Source organism: Pediculus humanus, genomic scaffold, assembly GCF_000006295.1.
Source record: "Pediculus humanus corporis 1103172108210 genomic scaffold, whole genome shotgun sequence".
Classification (NCBI taxonomy): Eukaryota; Metazoa; Arthropoda; class Insecta; order Psocodea; family Pediculidae; genus Pediculus; species Pediculus humanus.
Genome location: NW_002987780.1, coordinates 1 through 19,535, shown reverse-complemented (window position 1 = coordinate 19,535; position 19,535 = coordinate 1). Strand labels below are relative to the sequence as shown.

The window sequence follows — 19,535 nt, the reverse complement described above, 5'->3', positions numbered from 1 at the left end:
AAAAAAAAAAATCTGGTTTCATGTCTTTTCTTTTTCTCCTACTTTTTTTTATTAAAATTTATACGTTCATAAAGTTGAAAAACGGCGACAATTTCTTCTGCTTTTTTTTTCGTTGCCACATCAAATTACTTAAAAAATAAATTTTTTTGTTTTTTTTTTTCAATTTTTTGTCTTTTTTTTTTTTTTGTTTTCTTGAAGTTTTAAAGTGAATGAAATCATTTTGAATAAAAAAAGGAAAAAAAAGGAGAGAGAGAGAGAGATAGAGAGAAACAAAACAAAACTTTTTTTCTTGTCACGATAGGAATTTGAAATTGTAAAAGACAGAAAAATATACAAAAATGACAGTGAAAAATAAGAGGAAAAAAAATAGGAAAAAAGAAAAACGTAATAAGAAAACGAAAAAAAGAAATTTTTTTTTTTTCTCCATTTCCATCGAGTTTATTTTTCCCTGTGCGTGCACGTGCGTACGTGCATACGTACGTACGTGTACGTCATTGATTCCAGTGAGTATCGATGCGAAATTTTTTTTTTTTTTAAATTTACTCCCACGCTTAACCGTACCTCAAACGTTACCGGAAACGAAAATTTTCTTTTTTTTTTGTGGTTATTGTCTACTATTATATCTACTATTGTAGTGTTTGAGTAACGTCATTAAAAAGTAGTTGAAATAATATTTAATAAATATACTAAAAACTTTAAACTACAATTTTTTCATGTAACAGAAGAGAAAGAAAGAAAGAAGAAAAAAAAAATTTTCCAAAAGTTTTTTTTTTTTTTTGATTTTAAAATCTTGAACGAATTTATTTGTTTTTTTTTTGCTGTTGCTGCTGTTGTTGTAGTTGTTGTAGTCGGACCCTGGATTTCCCGAAAGGGAAATATTTTTCCATCTTTTTTTCCTTCCCCCCCCTCTCTCTCTCTTCCTTTCTCTGATTCTTTCTCCTATTCGATTCGTCCATTTAAAAAAAAAAAAGTTAGAAAAAAAAAAGAAAAATTTTTTACTGTTTTTTTTTTTTTTTGTTAACTTTAAAAAAAGTTAAAAAAAAAAAAAGAAAGAAAATTCCCAAAAGGAAAGTGAAACAACAAACGGTGAAGAAGATAAACTATCCGCATAGAAGAAAAAAAAAAAAAAAAAAAACAGGAGGCATTTCGCATTCGGGAATTCCAAAATGTTAAATCTCCTTCCCTTTCCTGTCGTGTAAAAATTAAAAACCTTTTTAGAAAGACAATAAAAACGAAATTTTCGAGTTTAAAAAAAAATTTACCGGAAATGAAACACACACAAAAAAAACTTACATCAATCAATTAGACTCCGGCTAATTTTTTTTTTGACCAAAAACAAAAAAAGGTTTTAAGAAAAAAAAAAGGGAAGAAAAAGGGGAGAGGAGAGGAGTGAAGGAGAAGGGGAAAAACGTGCTGTTAGGTTTTAAATATTATTCCGACGACAGCAAAGTAATTTTTGTTTTCTTTTTTTCTTTTACGATTAAATAAACAAAAGAAAATAAAAGAAGCAGAAGAAAAAAAAATTTTTTTTTTCCTTTCGTGTTTTTATAGGCCGTGTAAAAAAGATTAGGAAACATAACAAAAAAAAAAGGTTTTTCTCCAGTTTCTCCAGTTTCTACTCTTGTTACAACTACTACAAGATTTTTTTTAAAAAAATTTCCAGCCTTTTTTTTCTCTCTCTCTCTCTCGTTTTTTCCAAAATTTGTTTTTTTTTTTTTTTTTACTATTTTTAACCCTTTTCCTTTTTTCTTTTTCCTTTTCTTTTTCTTTATCTTTACCTTTTTTTTTTTTTTTGTTTAAACTCAAATAATTTTTTTTTTTTTTTTGGAGTCTGGAAAATTTTTTTTTTATCTTTTTTTTTCGTTTCCTTTTTTTTTTTTTGTTATCGCCATAATTTCTTCTTTTTTTTTTTTGATATAAATGTATAAAATGACGATCAAATTTTAAAAGTCTCGAAAAAGAAAATAATAATAATAATAATAATAAATTTACTGGAATTTTCCAGTTAATTATTTTTATCTTTAGTTTTAATTTTTTTTTTTCGAGACTTTATATATATATTTTTTTTTATTTTTTTATTTTTTATTTATATATTTTATTTTATTTATTTTAAGAGCTTAAAAAACAACCAACAACCAACAACAACAACAACAACCGTAAAAAACAAAAAAAATAAAAATAAATAAATAAATTTTTAACTTAATCGGATCAATAAATTTCTTTTTTTTCTTTTTTTTTTTTTTTGATATCGTCAAAATAGATTTATTATCATTATTATTATTATTGTTTTTTTTTTTATAAATTTAATGACCGTTTGTAGTTATTATAGTTTTTTTTTTAGTTTTAGTTTTAGTCGGATTTAGTTGAGTAAGTTTTAGTTTTGCAATATCGAAACATTCGTTATATTTATATATATATATTTGGCATCTGGAACGGTTTTGATAAATTTAACTTAATTCTTTCGGTAATAAATATTAAGTTTTGAACGTGGGATTAGAATTTTCCAGACGCAGATTGTGTAGAAAGAAATTTTCATGATATAATAATAATAATAATATCAAAATTCCGTTACAGCTCTACAACGGATTTTTTTTATCTTTAGTTTAAAAAAAAAATCAAAATTTTATAATTTCAGTACCCATCGACGTTTCAAGAAAACGAAACGTCTAATCAATTAGGACGAGGCGACTGGAGTGACGTCATACTTCCAGCAATTCCAAGCGAATTATTCACACAGCAAATGTCTTACGTAATAAGAGGTTTAGAACCCGGAAGTCAATACGAAGCAAGAGTTCGAGCACGTAATAGATTCGGTTGGAACGAATTATCCGAACAATTTCATTTTTCAACGAGAGGATCAGGTGAGAATAAAAAAATTATTATCATCATTACTATTATTATTGTTAATAATAATAATATTATTACTACGGCGTTCGTTTGTGCGTGCACGCCGCTTTCCCACACCCCCTTTTTTTTTGTTGACCCATGCGAGTTACGCACAACCCCTCCTGCTACAGAGGGAGTGTGGGGGTCGGTTTGGAATCGAAAGAAAGCCTACACGGGGACCCCTACCCACTAAAACTCCTGGGCATGTCGCTAAAGCGTGACCTGTATGGAAAGGGGGGGGGAGACGCTCGTGGAAGTATAACCTACATTTCAGTCTCCCCTCTCCGGTATGTCAGAACGTTAGCCGTTCCACATGATTGCATTTGGGGAGGTCCGCCCTAATCTCCGTTTCATCTCCGCCTCGAAGATGAGAACGCACCTCCCGGGACGTTCGGCAGTCCCTTTCGGGAGTGTCCTCCGGTCCCTCGCTGTGAGGAATTGGACGGGAATCGCGCCTGTTTCCTGAGGATGCGATTGGGGCTGAGGATTGAGACTTACCACGTCACTTGAAAAGGGGTAAAAAGATTAAAGTAAAGAGTTATTTGATCGCATCCTCCCTATCGGTGTGGGGAATAGAAAGGGGGATAGAAGAGGAGTCGACCGGGGTCGCCGACCCTCGAGAAGAAAGATCGCCCGACGACGGCGGGTTCGCGCCCGCCGCGCGCCCTCAACCTCATTTTTGCGAAGACGTTCACGACCTGCCACGTCGTTCCCGCCTCCGCCGCAGGAGACGCGAGCTTCCGGAACCGAACGACCCGGACGGGTTCGCTACTGCCGACCGGCCCACCCGATTCCTTCACCTGTGCGCCCCTGCCACTGCTACCACGATGGGAGAAAGATCAAAGACATGAACCTGAAAATCAGAAACATTAATTCCCGTTCCCCCCCGACGACCCCGCGACGACCGAAAGTTTACAGGCTTCAACCGTCGCGAAGAACGCCGACGCACCGAAGCCGGGACGAATCTCCTCCCGACGTAATTGAGAAAGAGATCCGGAGCCCGACTCGGAGTACCGGGACGAATTCTTTCCTCCCTCGTGCCTCGGGAGACGGTTCAGACCTGCCACGTCGTTTCCGCCTCCTCCGCAGAGCCGAAGTGAGCTTCCGGAGGCGGTGAGAAGTTCCGAGTTTGCCAGGCCGACGAAACATCCCCCACAGTCCGTTCGCGTTTTGCCCCTGCCGCCGTCCAATTGACTTTTGCAGTCCGAAGTGCGAGAATCCAACCGGACACCGACGTCGTCGTAATCGTCGGATCTGTCGTCGTTCCGATCTTCATCTTCGTTCGCATCTTCCTTCTGCCGTTGGAATGAATCGCACGCACCGTCCTTAAGCATGCGAACCACTCCCGAGGATGACGAGTTTCCGGAGACGAGTCGACCCCCCGCGAGAAGAATGTCTCGTTCATCCCACGCAAGAAGATCTCCCCGTCGTCCCTCCACTCGCACCCCCTTTTCCCGGAGCAGGATGATGAACCCTGAAAGAAAAGTTCCGGGTCCCACACTCTTTTTCTCCCCGGAAGGTTGGTAAGGTACAGGTCTGACTCTTCGTCTGCGATCGGGGAAAATGGTTCTCAACCTCCGCGCATCGGGAACAAGTCCCTAAATACCCTGTTGGCCGGCGGAAACACTGGGTCAGGTGTCCCGTCGACCGTTTTAAAAGAATGTGCAACAAGTAGGATCCGAATTACACGATCAGAGTCATCCGCTGCACTCGTCCTCCAAGTAGCTGGATTATAGGAGCACGCCACTAACTCCCGGGCCCCCCTTCCCCCACTCCTCCCCCAATTCTTTTTTTTTTTTTTTGCAAAATTAAAAGAAAATAATAAAAAAGGAGGATGGAGGGAAAAAAATTATTTTTAATTGCTTTGTTGCATGTTAAAAAAAAAAAATTTTTTTTTTATATATATATAATTTAGTATTTATATATATAATTTAATATAGATTACGTTAATTCGTGAGCTTGATCGGTGTATATTGTGTAGAATAATAATAATAATAATAATAATAATAATAACAACGAATCGTTTATTTTTTATTTTATTATTCGTATAAAAAAGAAAATATTTTTGCATGATTCCTATATATTAAAATTATTTTTTTAATTTTATCATTTTATCATTATCATTATCATTTTTTTTATCATTTTTTATTTTTTTTTCTTTCTCTCACACAGAGTTTTCTGAACGTTCAGAAGATTTGAATTCGCCTAATTTTAACGGTTAGTTCATCATTATTTTTTTTTTTTTTGTTTTATTTTGCATGCGAATTAACATTCGGAGTTTTAATTTTTTGCCGAACCGTAAGAGAAATAAACAAACAAACAAACGAACGAAAAAAAAATTAAAAAAATAACCCCGTTTGTTACTTAATTAATTTTTTTTGTTGATTGTTTGTTTCAGAATTGGATATACGCGATTTGAGCATGACAGCATCTTATAATTCTGGAAGGAAAAAAACTCTTATCAATATTTTCGTACTCTTATCATCAATATTATTATCAATATTAACGCGATAAGACAAATAAAAAAATTGTGATTTTAAATCCCGGGGGAAAAAAAGCCAAAAACGTAATGATAATAATAATAAATGAAATTTTAATATTAAAAATTATATTTTTTCATAAAACCGGTAAATGTTTATGCGTGTGCGTGTGTGTGTCTTCGTGCGTGAGTGCGTGTATTTGTCGTACACGCTGTTGAAACTTGTAAACAAACAAAAAAATTTGATTTATATATATATATTTACGTGTGTATATTTTTTCTTTACTATCCATTTCTTATAAATAACAATATTAATAATAATACCTACCGAACGGTTTGTGAACGTTGCCTTTGTGTATAAGTGACGTATTTTCGAATTATTATTATCATTTTTTTTTCTATTGACTTTTTTAATATCGTGATGTTGTGAACAAACAAACAAACAAAAACATTTTTTTTTTCATATTGTATAAATATATATATATATATATATATATATATATATATATATATATGAGTGTAAATTTTTTCTTATAAAAAAGTGAAATTTTTTTTTAAAGACTTTACCTCGTGTGCGTGTGTGCGTGTGCGTGTACGTGTACGTAAAAGTAGTTTATGACTTTTCCTAATAATAATTTTAAATGTTTTTGTATAATAAAAAAAGGAAAAAAAGAAAAAAAAATTTTTTTTATCGATTTCGTACGACGTGAATATAAAAAAAAAAAAAAAAGTGAACGTGGTGTCAACAACAAACAAAATTAATAGAAGTAATAGGAGGTTGATGAGGAAGAAGAGGAGGTTCATTGGCGAAGACAATCATACTTGTTTGTTTATCAGGTTCGAATTTTTATTTTTTTTTTTAATCAAAATGTTTTGTAAAAAAAAAATTATATTTATTATCAATGTTTTTTTTGTTTATTTTTTTACCAACAGGAAATTGAAATTAAAAATCGAAAAAACGGAAACGATTTTACCGAACAACAACAACAAAACATTTCAGGTATTTTATTTTTTTGTTTTTTTTTTTTACACTAAAAAATGTTTTGTTTTTTTTAATTTAATATCAAGAAATTTTTTTATTACAGGTACTCGTTCGATTCATTGCGATAATAATGATGATGATGACGATGACGTCATTAAAATTATCAATATCGACTGATGAGAAAATTTTTTTTTTTTTTTTTTATAACACGTTCTATTATATACGTAACAAAAGCAAAAAAATTTTGTGTGTGGTGCCAATTAATAATTGAAAGTCAAAAAAAAAAAAAAAAAAAATTAATAATGAATGATTTTTCTTACTATTATTATTATTATCATTAAACGTTTTTGTGTCTCTGTCTTTCTCTCTCTCTCTAATTTATTTTTTTAATAATTCTAAATGTATAATTTTAATAATAATTATAATAATTTACCAAAAAATTTATTTATTTATTTTTTTTTAAATTTAGACTATTATAAATAAATAGTTTAAAAATTAAATTATTAAATAATGATAATAATAATACTAATAATAATAATAACTTATTGATTGTCTATTGCGAGAGTAAAGATTTTTTTTGTTAAATTTTATTTCTGTAATTAATAAATTATTAACAAAGAAAAACTATTTTCTTTTCTTTTCTTTATTTTTATCAATAAGAAAAAGCAATAACGATAATAATAATAATGATGATAATGATGATAAAATAATTTTTTTTTTTTTTTTTAAATTTTAAAAGGATTTTTAAATGTTTTTAAAAAAAAAAAAAAATTATTGTTTACATTTATCATTTTGTCATAGAGTAATAAAATTTTATGTGACAAGTGCTACCGCTTTTAACGGAAGTGGAAAGCTTTGGAATTAATTTTATTGTTATAATTTTTTTTCTCAATATTATATATATAAAATCATACGAATTTGTATATGAACACGGGTAAAAAAAAAAATTAAAATTTATTTATTTATTTTTTTAACACAGGCGTAAAATTGCTGCGTACATTTTTTTTTTTGTTTTCGATTGAAAAAATACATTAAAAAGTAAGAGTAAAATAAAATAAAATCAATAACCGTTAATTAGTAAAAAATAATAAATTAAGCTCACCAACTTGAACCTCTTTTTTTTTAAAAGACTTTACGTCGCGTATTAATGGAAAAAAAAGAAAATTTTTTTTTATTTTAATAATGTTATTAAGCATTAATTATTATTATTATTATTATTATTATTATTAACAACCCGAAATTAATTATTCGATATTATTTTAATAAGTACTTAAAATATAATGGACTGAAAAAATAGTAATAATAATTATGAAAGATGTAAAAATTTTAATAAGTTAATAATATATAAAAAAACAAAATTTTTTTTTCACTCTTTCTCTCTCTCTTTATCTGATTAGCTTTTTCTTGTGTTGAAAATTTCCTCCCCCCCCCCCCCGTTAAATGCGTACATATCTTTTTTTATTTAGAAAAAATTAATGCTTATTAAAAAAAAATAAAAAAAACAGTGGCGTAGCGAGCGCCTTTTTTCTTCGCAATCAAAGACTTTTATATAATGTATAAAAATAAATAAATAAATTTTACAAAATGAAAAAATAAAAAAAGTATTCTTGTAGATTTTTTTTTTTTTTAAATGTTTTCTTATTGTGAAATTTTATACAGGAGCGTAATAAATAAGCCACTGTATAAAATTAAATAAATATTTGTTTGTATGACTAAAAATTTAAATAAAAAAAAAAAAATTATTTTCAAAATAAATAAATAAAGACTTCTGTGACTATGCTTTTTATAAATTATTTATTAATAAATTTTATTTAAAATTTCTATCAAAAATAGTCCATCATCCGTAGGATATTATAAATATAATTTTTATTTTTTTTACAAGTGATCGTATATTTATGTATACATATACATATGTATCAGTTGGATTCACTGAATAAAATCTAAATCTATGTCTTGTTTTTCAGCTTTAAATATTTTAGCAGCTTTGTACAACATGAAAGAATAATAGAATCCTAATGAATTAACAATTACGTATAAAATGGTTAACAAATGCCAAAAGGTAAATGGAAGTTCTCTGTGATCGACCCATTGATCGCTCGAAGTCCAAAATAATATCGAATCAAGTAATGAATTTGCTTCGAAATAAATATAACGAAAAAAATATATTAAAAATGATAGTGTGCTAAAAATGCTTATTATTAATACAAGCCATCCGCATATAAATGACACTTTATGACTTTTATATAAAGCCGTCCAAAAAATACAAACTGAAATGAAACGAAAAAACAATAATAACACAAATTACAACTGTGAATTGTATGTTTTGGATATCGATAGAATGATTTTGATACTCACGTCCTGCTGGAACGTAAAGAAGACTCGAAATTGCGGCTATTAAATTAATTGTTTCGCTCGACCTTTTATAAAACGAACTCTTGACCAAACAAGCTCCGTAAATGCCATGAAGAAAACAATGCAACGCAATTAAATACGTTCCAAATAAAATGGGTAATAGTTTACAACAACAATATTCGTCATATTTGAGTATCGCCATTTGTAACGTTTAATTTTTTAAATATCAAAACCTCCGCGATTTTTATTACGTGTAAGTATGCGACGCCCTATCGCACTGTCGAGAAGGCTTTTTTTCTCCCGCGTTTTTTTTTTTTTTTGTTAACCCAAAGAAATCTCCCCGCCCGGTAGTAGGAGGAGTGTGGGGCTCAGCCGAAGCCACTACCCAACTAAAACTCCTGGATGTGCTTATGTGCTGGAAACGAGTTATCTGGGCTTTAGCGACTGACATCTGTGGATTGGCCAGGAAGAGGAAAATTGATATTCACAATCTTGTCAAAAGCTTACTCAGGTCAACAATAGAAAAAGATTTGTTTTGGTTCTGTCTTTATCTTGTTCTCATTTCGCTCTATTACAATTATGAATCAGACATCATAAAACTTTTTCCTCAAGAACTATTTCAATACTTAATTTTGCTACTATTTTCCCATTTCATAATTTTCCCTCATGCGTTTCATCCTTAATTTATGCACAGTATACAAATTACAATTTTGGACCGATGAACTTAAGTGATCTAAACGCAGTTAAATTTTTCTAATCTTAATTGAAATTTTACTATAAAAATATCGAAAAATTTGCTCTGATGTATTAGAAAAACATAAGATTCAAGGAGGTATAAAGTAAAATAAAATGTTAACATTGAATTCCCGCTTGAAATAAAATGTGAACATTGGGTTCCCGCAAAAATAAAATGTAAACAGTGGATTCCCGCCTAAAAAGGTCATTTTTCACTAAAAATATCGAAAAATTTGCTCTGATGTATCAGAAAAACATAATATCGAAGGAGGTATAGAGTAAAATAAAATGCAACATTGGATTCCCGCTTGAATAAAATGTAAACATTGACTTCCCGCTTGAAATAAATGTAAACAGTGGATTCTCGCTTAAAATCATAATTTTACAGTGATAATATCGAAAAATTTGCTCTGATGTATTAGAAAAACATAAGATTCAAGGAGGTATAAAGTAAAATAAAATGTTAACATTGAATTCCCGCTTGAAATAAAATGTGAACATTGGGTTCCCGCAAAAATAAAATGTAAACAGTGGATTCCCGCCTAAAAAGGTCATTTTTCACTAAAAATATCGAAAAATTTGCTCTGATGTATCAGAAAAACATAATATCGAAGGAGGTATAGAGTAAAATAAAATGCAACATTGGATTCCCGCTTGAATAAAATGTAAACATTGACTTCCCGCTTGAAATAAATGTAAACAGTGGATTCTCGCTTAAAATCATAATTTTACAGTGATAATATCGAAAAATTTGCTCTGATGTATTAGAAAAACATAAGATTCAAGGAGGTATAAAGTAAAATAAAATGTTAACATTGAATTCCCGCTTGAAATAAAATGTGAACATTGGGTTCCCGCAAAAATAAAATGTAAACAGTGGATTCCCGCCTAAAAAGGTCATTTTTCACTAAAAATATCGAAAAATTTGCTCTGATGTATCAGAAAAACATAATATCCAAAGAGGTATAGAGTAAAATAAAATGCAACATTGGATTCCCGCTTGAATAAAATATAAACATTGACTTCCCGCTTGAAATAAATGTAAACAGTGGATTCTCGCTTAAAATCATAATTTTACAGTGATAATATCGAAAAATTTGCTCTGATGTATTAGAAAAACATAAGATCCAAGAATTTAAAGAGTAAAATAAATAATAAATAATAAAAAAACTAATTATATTAGAATAAAGTAGACTAAATTTCCAAACTTTTGGATAATTATAACTTATAACTAAATTGTAAAATAAAATTATTAAAATTAATTTAAATAAGAATACATGACGTAAACGCGCATGCCAACTTATTTAATTCTAATTATTATTATTATTGACACAAAAAATAATATATTTATTTGCTGTAAAAGGCTATAAATTTTATAGATTCTACAAAAAAAAATTATTATTATTATTATTATTATTTAACGTGCGAAATTTTCGTTTGAAAATTTTTTTTTTTTTTTTTTGAAATCACAAAATCACGGCCAAATGATTTTTCTCCCATATTTTTTTTTTTACAGGAATCTGAAACAAATTGAAAAAAAAAAAAAAAAAAAACATAAAACATTGTAGAATTTATTATTATTATTATTTTTTATTTTAAACAAAAAATAAATATACAAATAAAAATTATATAAAAAAATTGTATATAAAATAAATAAAAATAAATAAATAATTTTTTTTTTTCACTTAAAATTTTTTTTAAAAAATAATAATAATAATAATTATTTATTTCAGCCGTATGTAAAATATACGTTTGTATTTTTTTGATTTTGTCTCCTTGTATATTTCTTACGTGCTAACACACATGAATATCATGCAATTTAATGTTACAAATAATAATAATAATTATTATTATTCATAACTTGTTACAAAATTTTGAACCTAAAGTTAGTACAACTTTTTTTTTCTTTCCTTTGTTTGTTGTAGTTTGTTGTATATATTGTCGATCGGAAGGTTGACTAACAGAAGAACAAGGAACTGAGCAAGAAGTTGGACCAGGAGGCGAACAGGGAGGTAAGTTGGAAGGTGGTTTTGAACATACATCTTGAGGTGAGCAGGTGCCGCAATAACCGTCGTTTGGATTATAAGGGGTGCTCACTGTTTTTTGCTGAGAACAACATTTTGTAACCTGCTGCTGCTGACATTGGCCCTGGGGTTGATATTGAATTTGAGTTTGCGATTGGGACTGATATTGAGGCTGTGTTTGAGATTGATATTGGGTATTGTATTGTGACTGGGTCTGATATTGAGGTTGCGTTTGGGTTTGGTATTGAGGTTGCGTTTGGGTCTGATATTGGGGTTGCGTTTGGGTCTGATATTGAGGTTGCGTTTGGGTCTGATATTGGGGTTGTGTCTGAGTCTGATATTGGGGTTGTGCCTGGGTCTGATATTGGGGTTGTGCCTGGGTCTGATATTGGGGTTGCGTTTGGGATTGATATTGCGGTTGCGTTTGGGGACGGGTTTGATATTGAAGTTGTGATTGCGATTGGGATTGTAATTGGGTTTGAGATTGGTTTTGATATTGGGGTTGAGTTTGATATTGAGGATTCGTTTGCACTTGGGTTTGATACGGCTGCGTTTGTAATTGGGGTTGAGATTGAGTTTGTGGAGGTTGCTGACCCATAGGCAATTGACGATTCGGGTCCGATCTATCGGGGCAAGCAAGTTTTTGAGAACCCGGAATCGGAATGAATTCCACATTGATTCTCGGACACGGAACGGGACAGGGTTTTTGAGGACAAGGTGGCGGACACTGAGGAATCATTTTAGTAGGTGGACAACATTGGGAAGGCTCTAAAAATCTTTTGATCCACGGTTTCTTTTTACAACAATTCGGAGTCGATGGACGAGGTGGTTTCAAACAAGGATTCGGACTGCAAGGAATAAAACAAACGCAGTGCGCATATTTAAGGAGATAAGCAACGTAAAAAAGCATTAATAAATTTAAAATAATCAATGCGAGAGTAAGTATGTGCCAAATTGTTAAAATAGCATCCGGTCCAACAAAACAATAATTGTTTGAATAAAAAAAAAATCCGTCCAATATTGAATTTGCATGAAAACGCATGTATCGACAAAAATACCAAAATCCAATTCCAAAATATCCAATTATTACAACTGCCCATATGATGGCAAATAAACGTACGCATCCGGGATTTCTCCACAGGATTCCGCACATGCTAAACACTGTAATCAAATAAATAATAATTTCTTATGATAATGTGATTTTAACATAAATAAAATAATTTTTTAATTTGTACACAACACTTTGATGTTGTTTAAATTTAATCATTACAAAGTGATACCCACACACACACACACACACACACACATCTTTAACGACAATTAATGTTTTACATAAATAAAATAAATAATAAAACATACTTGCAGCCGCTAAAATAGCAATATGTGCAAAAACAAAAAGGTTATTGATTTTAGCTGAATAATTAACATAATAGGAGGTTTTTATAAAAAATATTCCTACAAGTACATGTATAATTGCATGAACGATTCCGATTGCGACCACTTTTCCTAAAATTTGCATTTTAATTGTTTTGTTTCACGGTTATTTAAAAAATTTTTTAGTTAACACATAAAAAATATACAAAGACATTGTGTTTGTGTGCGAATCTAAACGTTATCAAATTGAAAATTTGAATAATAAACAAACATGATTGTTTTGTGTAAATACTTAACAGGGAAATTATATTCATTCATTTTTTTTTTTTAATGACACGATTGGTAGAAAGCATGGAACTAAAAACTTACTTTTTTAAAAAAATTTTTTTCTTTTTTTTTCTTCTCCTGTGGAAAAATAAAATTATTATAATTATTATTAACATTGATATCATTTATTATTATTAATGTTTGTTAATTTAGAAAAAAAAAATTTTTTTATCGCATTTCAAATTTGTATCGAACGTGATTTTCCTGGAAGTTATCACTAAAAACGTTTAAAAATCCTCTGGAAAAATTTCCTTTTAAATTTCATGGAAAAAAAGAAAATTTCTTTCTCAAAAACTTATGTAACAAAGGTTTACACGCATTTCGATTTATAAAGGAGGCATTTGCAAGGCGACAAAAAAAATTTACCCGTCAGTTGTTTTTAAATATGTTTCTACAAACGTGTATACAAACAAAAGGGGAAAAAAATTTTTAATATTTTTTTTTTTTTTTTTTTTTATACATGTATATAATTTTATATTATTTATTTTTTATACACGTATTTTATTAATTTTTTGATTTATTATTATTATTTATTATTATGAATTTTTTCACGTGATCCTATAATTTTTTTTTTTAAAAAATAAAAATAATAAAAATTTTATAAGTAAATAAATAAAATAAACGAATGAAATGTTGTTTGTCGTACGATTGGTATGGATTCTTGTCATAATTGCATTCATGCAAGGAACGATAGGGATCGCATTTGTATCCACATCATTATATGCAAATCATTCTAGTTTTCTTAATACTTTATTTATTATACCACACGTCATGTTATACATACTCGGAGGTGAGTTTGTTTCTTTGTTTATTGATAACGTTATCAGTACTCGTATAAATATAGTCCGTCATTACGTGGTGGGAAAAAAAATGATGACGTTATTTATATAATAAAATCAAAAAAAAAAAAATTTTAAATATTGTTTAAATGAGAGAATATGTGAAACAAAACAAAAAGGTTTGGTTGTTGTTGTTGTTTTATTAAACATATTACATATTTTGTTGAATCGGAATACGATTGTTGTATTGGAAAATAATTAAAAAATTTTTTTTCCCGTTTGTTTTAGTTCTTTTAATATTTACGCTGAAAACAAGAGATCCAAAATACGTACGTCTGGCAGCACTTTTGTTTGTTATAAATGCATTGATAGGATTTGCAGCCGGGATTTTATATTTGGGTCATTACATGCACTTTTATGCCAATTCTTGGCTGGATAAAATTTTCTTTTATTTTAGAATGAGATGTTGGGTCGGACCTGAGAGTAATTTTACCATATGGCACATAATAACTTGTCTTCTCTTAATATTTTTCCTCCTTTGGATATGTTTTGCAACGCTTTTATATAAGAATGCAAAATGCGTTTGTCTCGTACCCTGTCCGTCTTACGCGTGCGAAAACGTTTGCGATCCAACTCCATCGCTTTGCAAAAAGAAAAAAGGACCCATTGCTAAGTTTTTAAGTCGGGGAAGATGTTGTCCTGCGCCACCGGTAAATTTGTCCGCTTGTCCTCCACCTGAGCCACCGCCTCCGCCAAAACCCAAATGTTGTCAGCCTCCTCCCATGGAAGCTGAGTATCCTCAGCAGCCTTGTCCGCCGGCTTGTTTGCGACCCTTACAAAATCCTCCGCCGCAACAGATGCAGATGCCACCACCACCGCCGCCGCCACCTCCTCCTCCTCCTCCTCCGCCTCCTATGGAAGCCGATTATACTGTCTGTCCACCATCTTGTTATAGATCTGGTATGACAACGAATCCGCCACCTCCACCTCCTCCTCCGCCGCCTGGATACTTTCCGACGTATTGCCCGACAACACCTTGTCAATCCACTCGTGCCGGAGTACAAACTCGTACTCCGTGTACGTCGGCACCTTCCAAGCCTCCGTGCGCTACCACTACAACCGGAGTATGTGGAAATAAAAAAGATGAAAAGAAATGTAAAAGGTTTGTTTTAAGTTTTTCTAAAAAATAAATTTTAAAAAATAAATAATAATAATAATAATACAACGAAATTTTTTCTTTTTTTCTATTTATAATCATTACGAATTACGTGACCGATCGTTGAAACTTTTAACAGAATATTTATATGGCAGAAAAAGAAAACTTACTTCTAACAAATGTATTTTTCATTTTAAAATATACATATATAAATAATAATATAAGTGATATATATTTTCTTCGGTTAATATATTATCAAAATATAATTTAGTATTACATATCATTAGATAAGAAACCAGGTTCGCCATATTTGATTATAATCGACGATATCAATCGCGTTGGGTAAAATTTATTTATTTCAAGTTTTTATTCATATTATTACGTATTTTATTACAACATTTAACGAATTTTTCAATTCGATTTCGTCGTTAAAAAAATAAAAACCTTCCAAAAATGATATCGAATAATTATAACGTACGATTTCACGTTAAATTTCCGTTAATTTAAAATTATAATGACGTCACCAAGGCGGGGGTGAAACGGTTTTGCGGCGGTTGAAATTCCCGATTTTGCTATCGTTAAATGACTAACCCACGATTGTAAACAAATAAAAATGTTTTCAACGTATTTATTAATCGAATATTTCTACGAAATATGTTTGTTTATCATTATTATATAAACGAATTATTAATATTATTATTATTAAAGAAACATAAAATTCCGTTAAATGTTTTATATAGTATCTTTAATTCGATTTATAGCCCTTCATTCTGCAATACATGGATTAGTGGGACTCATATTGGTCGGAACGTCCGATTACATAAATTACGATAAAAAAATTAACGCTTGGTTTATGATATTTAATTTTATTTTTATTGCTATAGCAAGTAAGACGTCATTTAACTAATTTTGTTTTCGTCATCATCGATTATCATCATCATCATCATCGGATTAAGTATTTTAAAAAAAATTATTTCGTATTTGTTTTCAGTTGCTGTGATTTCCCTGTTGTTAATAAGGCGACCGATTTCCGTTAAATGTCTTGCAGTATTTATAATTTTATTTACAATTATCTATTTAATAATTGGTTTGATTTATTTTTTCCGTTATCTACCATTTTATGCCAATTGTTTTATAGATATGATAATACATTCTAAATACGAATGTTGGATAGGACCCGATCACATGATAACCGCTTGGCACATATTCGTCGTGTGTCTTTTGTTTTTTAGTCTCCTTTGGTTCGTATACGCTTATTGGCTCTTTAAATACTCCAACTGCGTGTGTCTCATTCCCTGTCTCTTGTACACATGCGAATACGGTTGTTGCAATAAAAAAAATTTAATTAAAAGAATATTTTATTCCGAAAGTTGTTGCGCTCAACCGAGAGAGTGCGTATTTTCAAACGAAAACATTCCACCGCAAAATCCGCAGAGGTTTATTTGTAAACCTCTTACTCCTTCGAATGTTCTTCTGCAAGAAGAATGCGAAGGACCGAATTATTATATGGAAGTTGTAGATGATGATGATACGTGTTGCAACGCAACTTGCGATCCAACCCAAATAAATCCTTCTTCATATTGTGAACGACCAACGTGATGACAATGTCATATAAATTATCCATTTTTTTTTTCGAAATAAAAAATATATGTTTGCACAAAATATAACAAACTCTATGTGAAATAATAATTATATAACATTAATTGAAAACGTTTCCGGAAACGGAAATCCAAAAAAACCCTATTCAAACTAATTTTAAATATTAATTAATATCAAAACGTTGGTGAAACGATGGTACAACAAAAAAAAAAATTAAACAAACATAATTATTAAATTCCTATTATAATAATAATAATAATAAAATTTACTTTATCCAATATTTTTTTATATCACAAAAAGAAAAAAAATTTAAATTATTAAATATAATAATATTAATAATAATAATATTTAATAAAAAAATTCTTTGGCAAACAAAGCATTTTATTTATATAATTACTTAAATTATAAATTACAAATTTTTTTAAATAAAAATTTATAAATATTTTTTTTTTTTAATTAAAAACACGGTAATACGTTTGAAAAGCTCTCGTAATAAATAATAATTAAAACAATAAAAAAAAAAAAAAAAAAACGTTCTACGATTTCATCATTTATACATAAAAAAAATTATTTGATGTAATTATTATAAAATTAGTAAAATTATGTCTTTTAATTTTTAATATAATTTTTTTTTTTTTGTGGCAAGAAAGTTAAGGCAAATAAAAAAAATAAAACAACCTGAAAAGAAATTAATTTACACTCGCCCCCCCCCCCACACACACACACACAAACAGCAAAATAAATAAATAATGAAAAAAATAAATAAATAAAAAAATTTAAAATGGTGATGTGAAAATAAACTAACTCATTTTTACGTATTTAAAATTAATTAATAATTATTCATCGATTAATTTTTTGTTATTTATTAATAAGTTTATTATTGATTATTTTAAATTAATTATTTAAAATTATTTTTTTTGGGAATCTGTGTTATTCGTAGTATTTTTTAAAAAAGTTAATTTTTTTTTTTCCATCACTAATTTTAATAATCTATCGTAATTAAAAAAAATTAAATTGATTTAGTATAAAATGTAAACTTACCTCTAAAAAAAAATATCTATTTTTTTAAATAATGGAGTTTTAGTTTAAATTAAAGTTTTGCAAAAAAAACTAGCATAAGCAAGCAGGTTCTGGATTATCTTCGATTGGTGTAACTTTAAACGAGTCTGCATCTAAATTTTTCAAATCAATTCGAGATTTGTTGCTTTCGACAAGTTGTTGTGCAATATCGGAAAACATTTCATCTATTCCCTCTGCTGTTTTACATGAAGTTTTATACACTCCACTTATTAAATTATGACATTGTTCACTGGAAAAATAAAAATGAAAACATTACCTGTTAGTATTATTCGATAAGTAAAATTCATTTTTTTTTTTTTAAATTTTATTTTGATAATTTTAACTTACCAAAAACTCTCGATATCGTTATCGCTAATCTGAGGTACAGGACTAATTAGATCAGACTTATTACCGCAAAGAAATATTTTAGCATTTTCTGCATATGTTACAATGTCTAATAAATGTTGTGACAGTATGTGAAAAGAAGAAGCATTATCTAAGGCGAAAACTAATATAGCAGCTTCAGCAAATTTATAATAACTGGAAGTAATCGAAGCCACTCTTTCCATTCCTCCTGTATCCCAAAGTTGCAACTGGAAAAACAAATTTTATTAATTCATTTAATACTAATCATAACATTATAGATTTTTGAATTGTTTACGTTAGGTTGAATTTTAAAAAATTTACTTTTATTTCTCTTCCGTCTACCGCATAAGTTTTATCAAAATGATCTAATCCTAGAGTAGATTTTCTATCAACGGCAGTTACAAATGTGTTCGTTGCGTATCGACGAAAAATTGAACTTTTACCAACACCAAATTCACCACAAAGAATGACTTTTTGTTTGGGAATTTTGACTGATGCCATTTTTAATTAGTAATTAAAAGAATCCTTTAATTCTTCTTACGTTTAACATTTACCTTTAATTAAAAAAAGTACATATCTAGCAATTAAAAATTCATAATTAAGAAATAAAATAAGAAAAATTATTAATAATTACGGATTTAAGAGGTTATTTCGAGTCCAGTATTCTACTCCTTGAAAACATTTTGTTAAATGCTATGACGGATAATATTTAAACGATATTAAATAATATTTTTTCATTAAAGAAATAGAAAAGAAAAGAAGAGAAGAAAAACTTTGATAAACACTTAAAAGAAATTGATTTAGTATAAATAATATTAAAATCCTAACATTTTTATAAATTACTGAACCATAAAGTAGAAAAGAACGTAATAGCAGTAATACTTTTTTCTTCTGCCACTTTAAAATGTTACGTCATCGTACCGTTATTTCGAACGGTTTAAAAATTTGAATTTGTTTGTGTTAGTAAATAATTTCATTTATTACAAGTTTTTTGTTAATTAAATAACAATAAACGTAAGAAACACAATATTATTATTCTTTACCTATATTTCTTTTAAAATTTAATAAAAAACAAAAACAATAATTATTAAATTTGATAAAGAGTATCAAATTTTTGTTTTAAAACAATAAAGTGTTTAACTTAATTAACCGCCATCATTAATTAAATAAAATGGGAAAAAAATTGATTGGAGCCTAAATTTAACTTTCAAAAGTTATAAATTTAATAACTTTATATGTTTTTTTTTAAAATTTATTATCAAAAAAAGAAATTTTTAACTTGATTAATATCAATATTATTATTATTATATCTTATATTAATAAAAATTTTACAAGATGAATTATGTGTGTGTGTGTGTGTGTGTATGTTTGAATGCAAATATTTTAATTTGAATATTAAAATTATAATAATTATTAT

At 29.0% G+C, this 19,535-nt stretch overlaps 5 protein-coding genes across 5 annotated transcripts in view; 2 read left to right on the top strand and 3 right to left on the bottom strand.

Moving 5' to 3' along the window:
• The window catches only part of Phum_PHUM440260 (limbic system-associated membrane protein precursor, putative), a gene marked incomplete at both ends in the record, with an annotated part of 32,884 nt that extends 27,484 nt beyond the window's left edge, over window positions 1–5,400 (top strand). The window contains 3 exons of the mRNA XM_002429534.1: window positions 2,636–2,861; window positions 5,059–5,103; window positions 5,285–5,400. Coding sequence (XP_002429579.1) covers window positions 2,636–2,861; window positions 5,059–5,103; window positions 5,285–5,400 — 387 coding nt within the window. The remainder of the gene's footprint in view (window positions 1–2,635; window positions 2,862–5,058; window positions 5,104–5,284) is intronic.
• Window positions 5,401–8,273: 2,873 nt separating this feature from the next.
• Window positions 8,274–8,901, bottom strand: Phum_PHUM440250 (uncharacterized protein; the record flags this gene model as incomplete). Its single annotated transcript, XM_002429533.1, has 2 exons — window positions 8,274–8,614; window positions 8,703–8,901. The coding sequence occupies 2 exons, from the start codon at window positions 8,899–8,901 to the stop codon at window positions 8,274–8,276; spliced, it is 540 nt and encodes a 179-aa protein (XP_002429578.1).
• Window positions 8,902–10,900: 1,999 nt separating this feature from the next.
• Phum_PHUM440240 (uncharacterized protein) lies at window positions 10,901–12,611 on the bottom strand (the record flags this gene model as incomplete). The annotated part of the gene is made up of 3 exons (XM_002429532.1): window positions 10,901–10,954; window positions 11,331–11,582; window positions 11,991–12,611. The coding sequence occupies 3 exons, from the start codon at window positions 12,609–12,611 to the stop codon at window positions 10,901–10,903; spliced, it is 927 nt and encodes a 308-aa protein (XP_002429577.1).
• Window positions 12,612–13,789: 1,178 nt separating this feature from the next.
• Window positions 13,790–16,693, top strand: Phum_PHUM440230 (uncharacterized protein; the record flags this gene model as incomplete). Its single annotated transcript, XM_002429531.1, has 4 exons — window positions 13,790–13,949; window positions 14,227–15,093; window positions 15,835–15,981; window positions 16,233–16,693. 4 exons carry the CDS (start codon window positions 13,790–13,792, stop codon window positions 16,691–16,693), a joined length of 1,635 nt encoding a protein of 544 aa, XP_002429576.1.
• A 1,110-nt stretch (window positions 16,694–17,803) lies between these two features.
• On the bottom strand, window positions 17,804–18,619 carry Phum_PHUM440220 (GTP-binding protein YPT31/YPT8, putative; the record flags this gene model as incomplete). Its single annotated transcript, XM_002429530.1, has 3 exons — window positions 17,804–18,002; window positions 18,101–18,345; window positions 18,440–18,619. 3 exons carry the CDS (start codon window positions 18,617–18,619, stop codon window positions 17,804–17,806), a joined length of 624 nt encoding a protein of 207 aa, XP_002429575.1.
• Window positions 18,620–19,535: the final 916 nt, after the last annotated feature.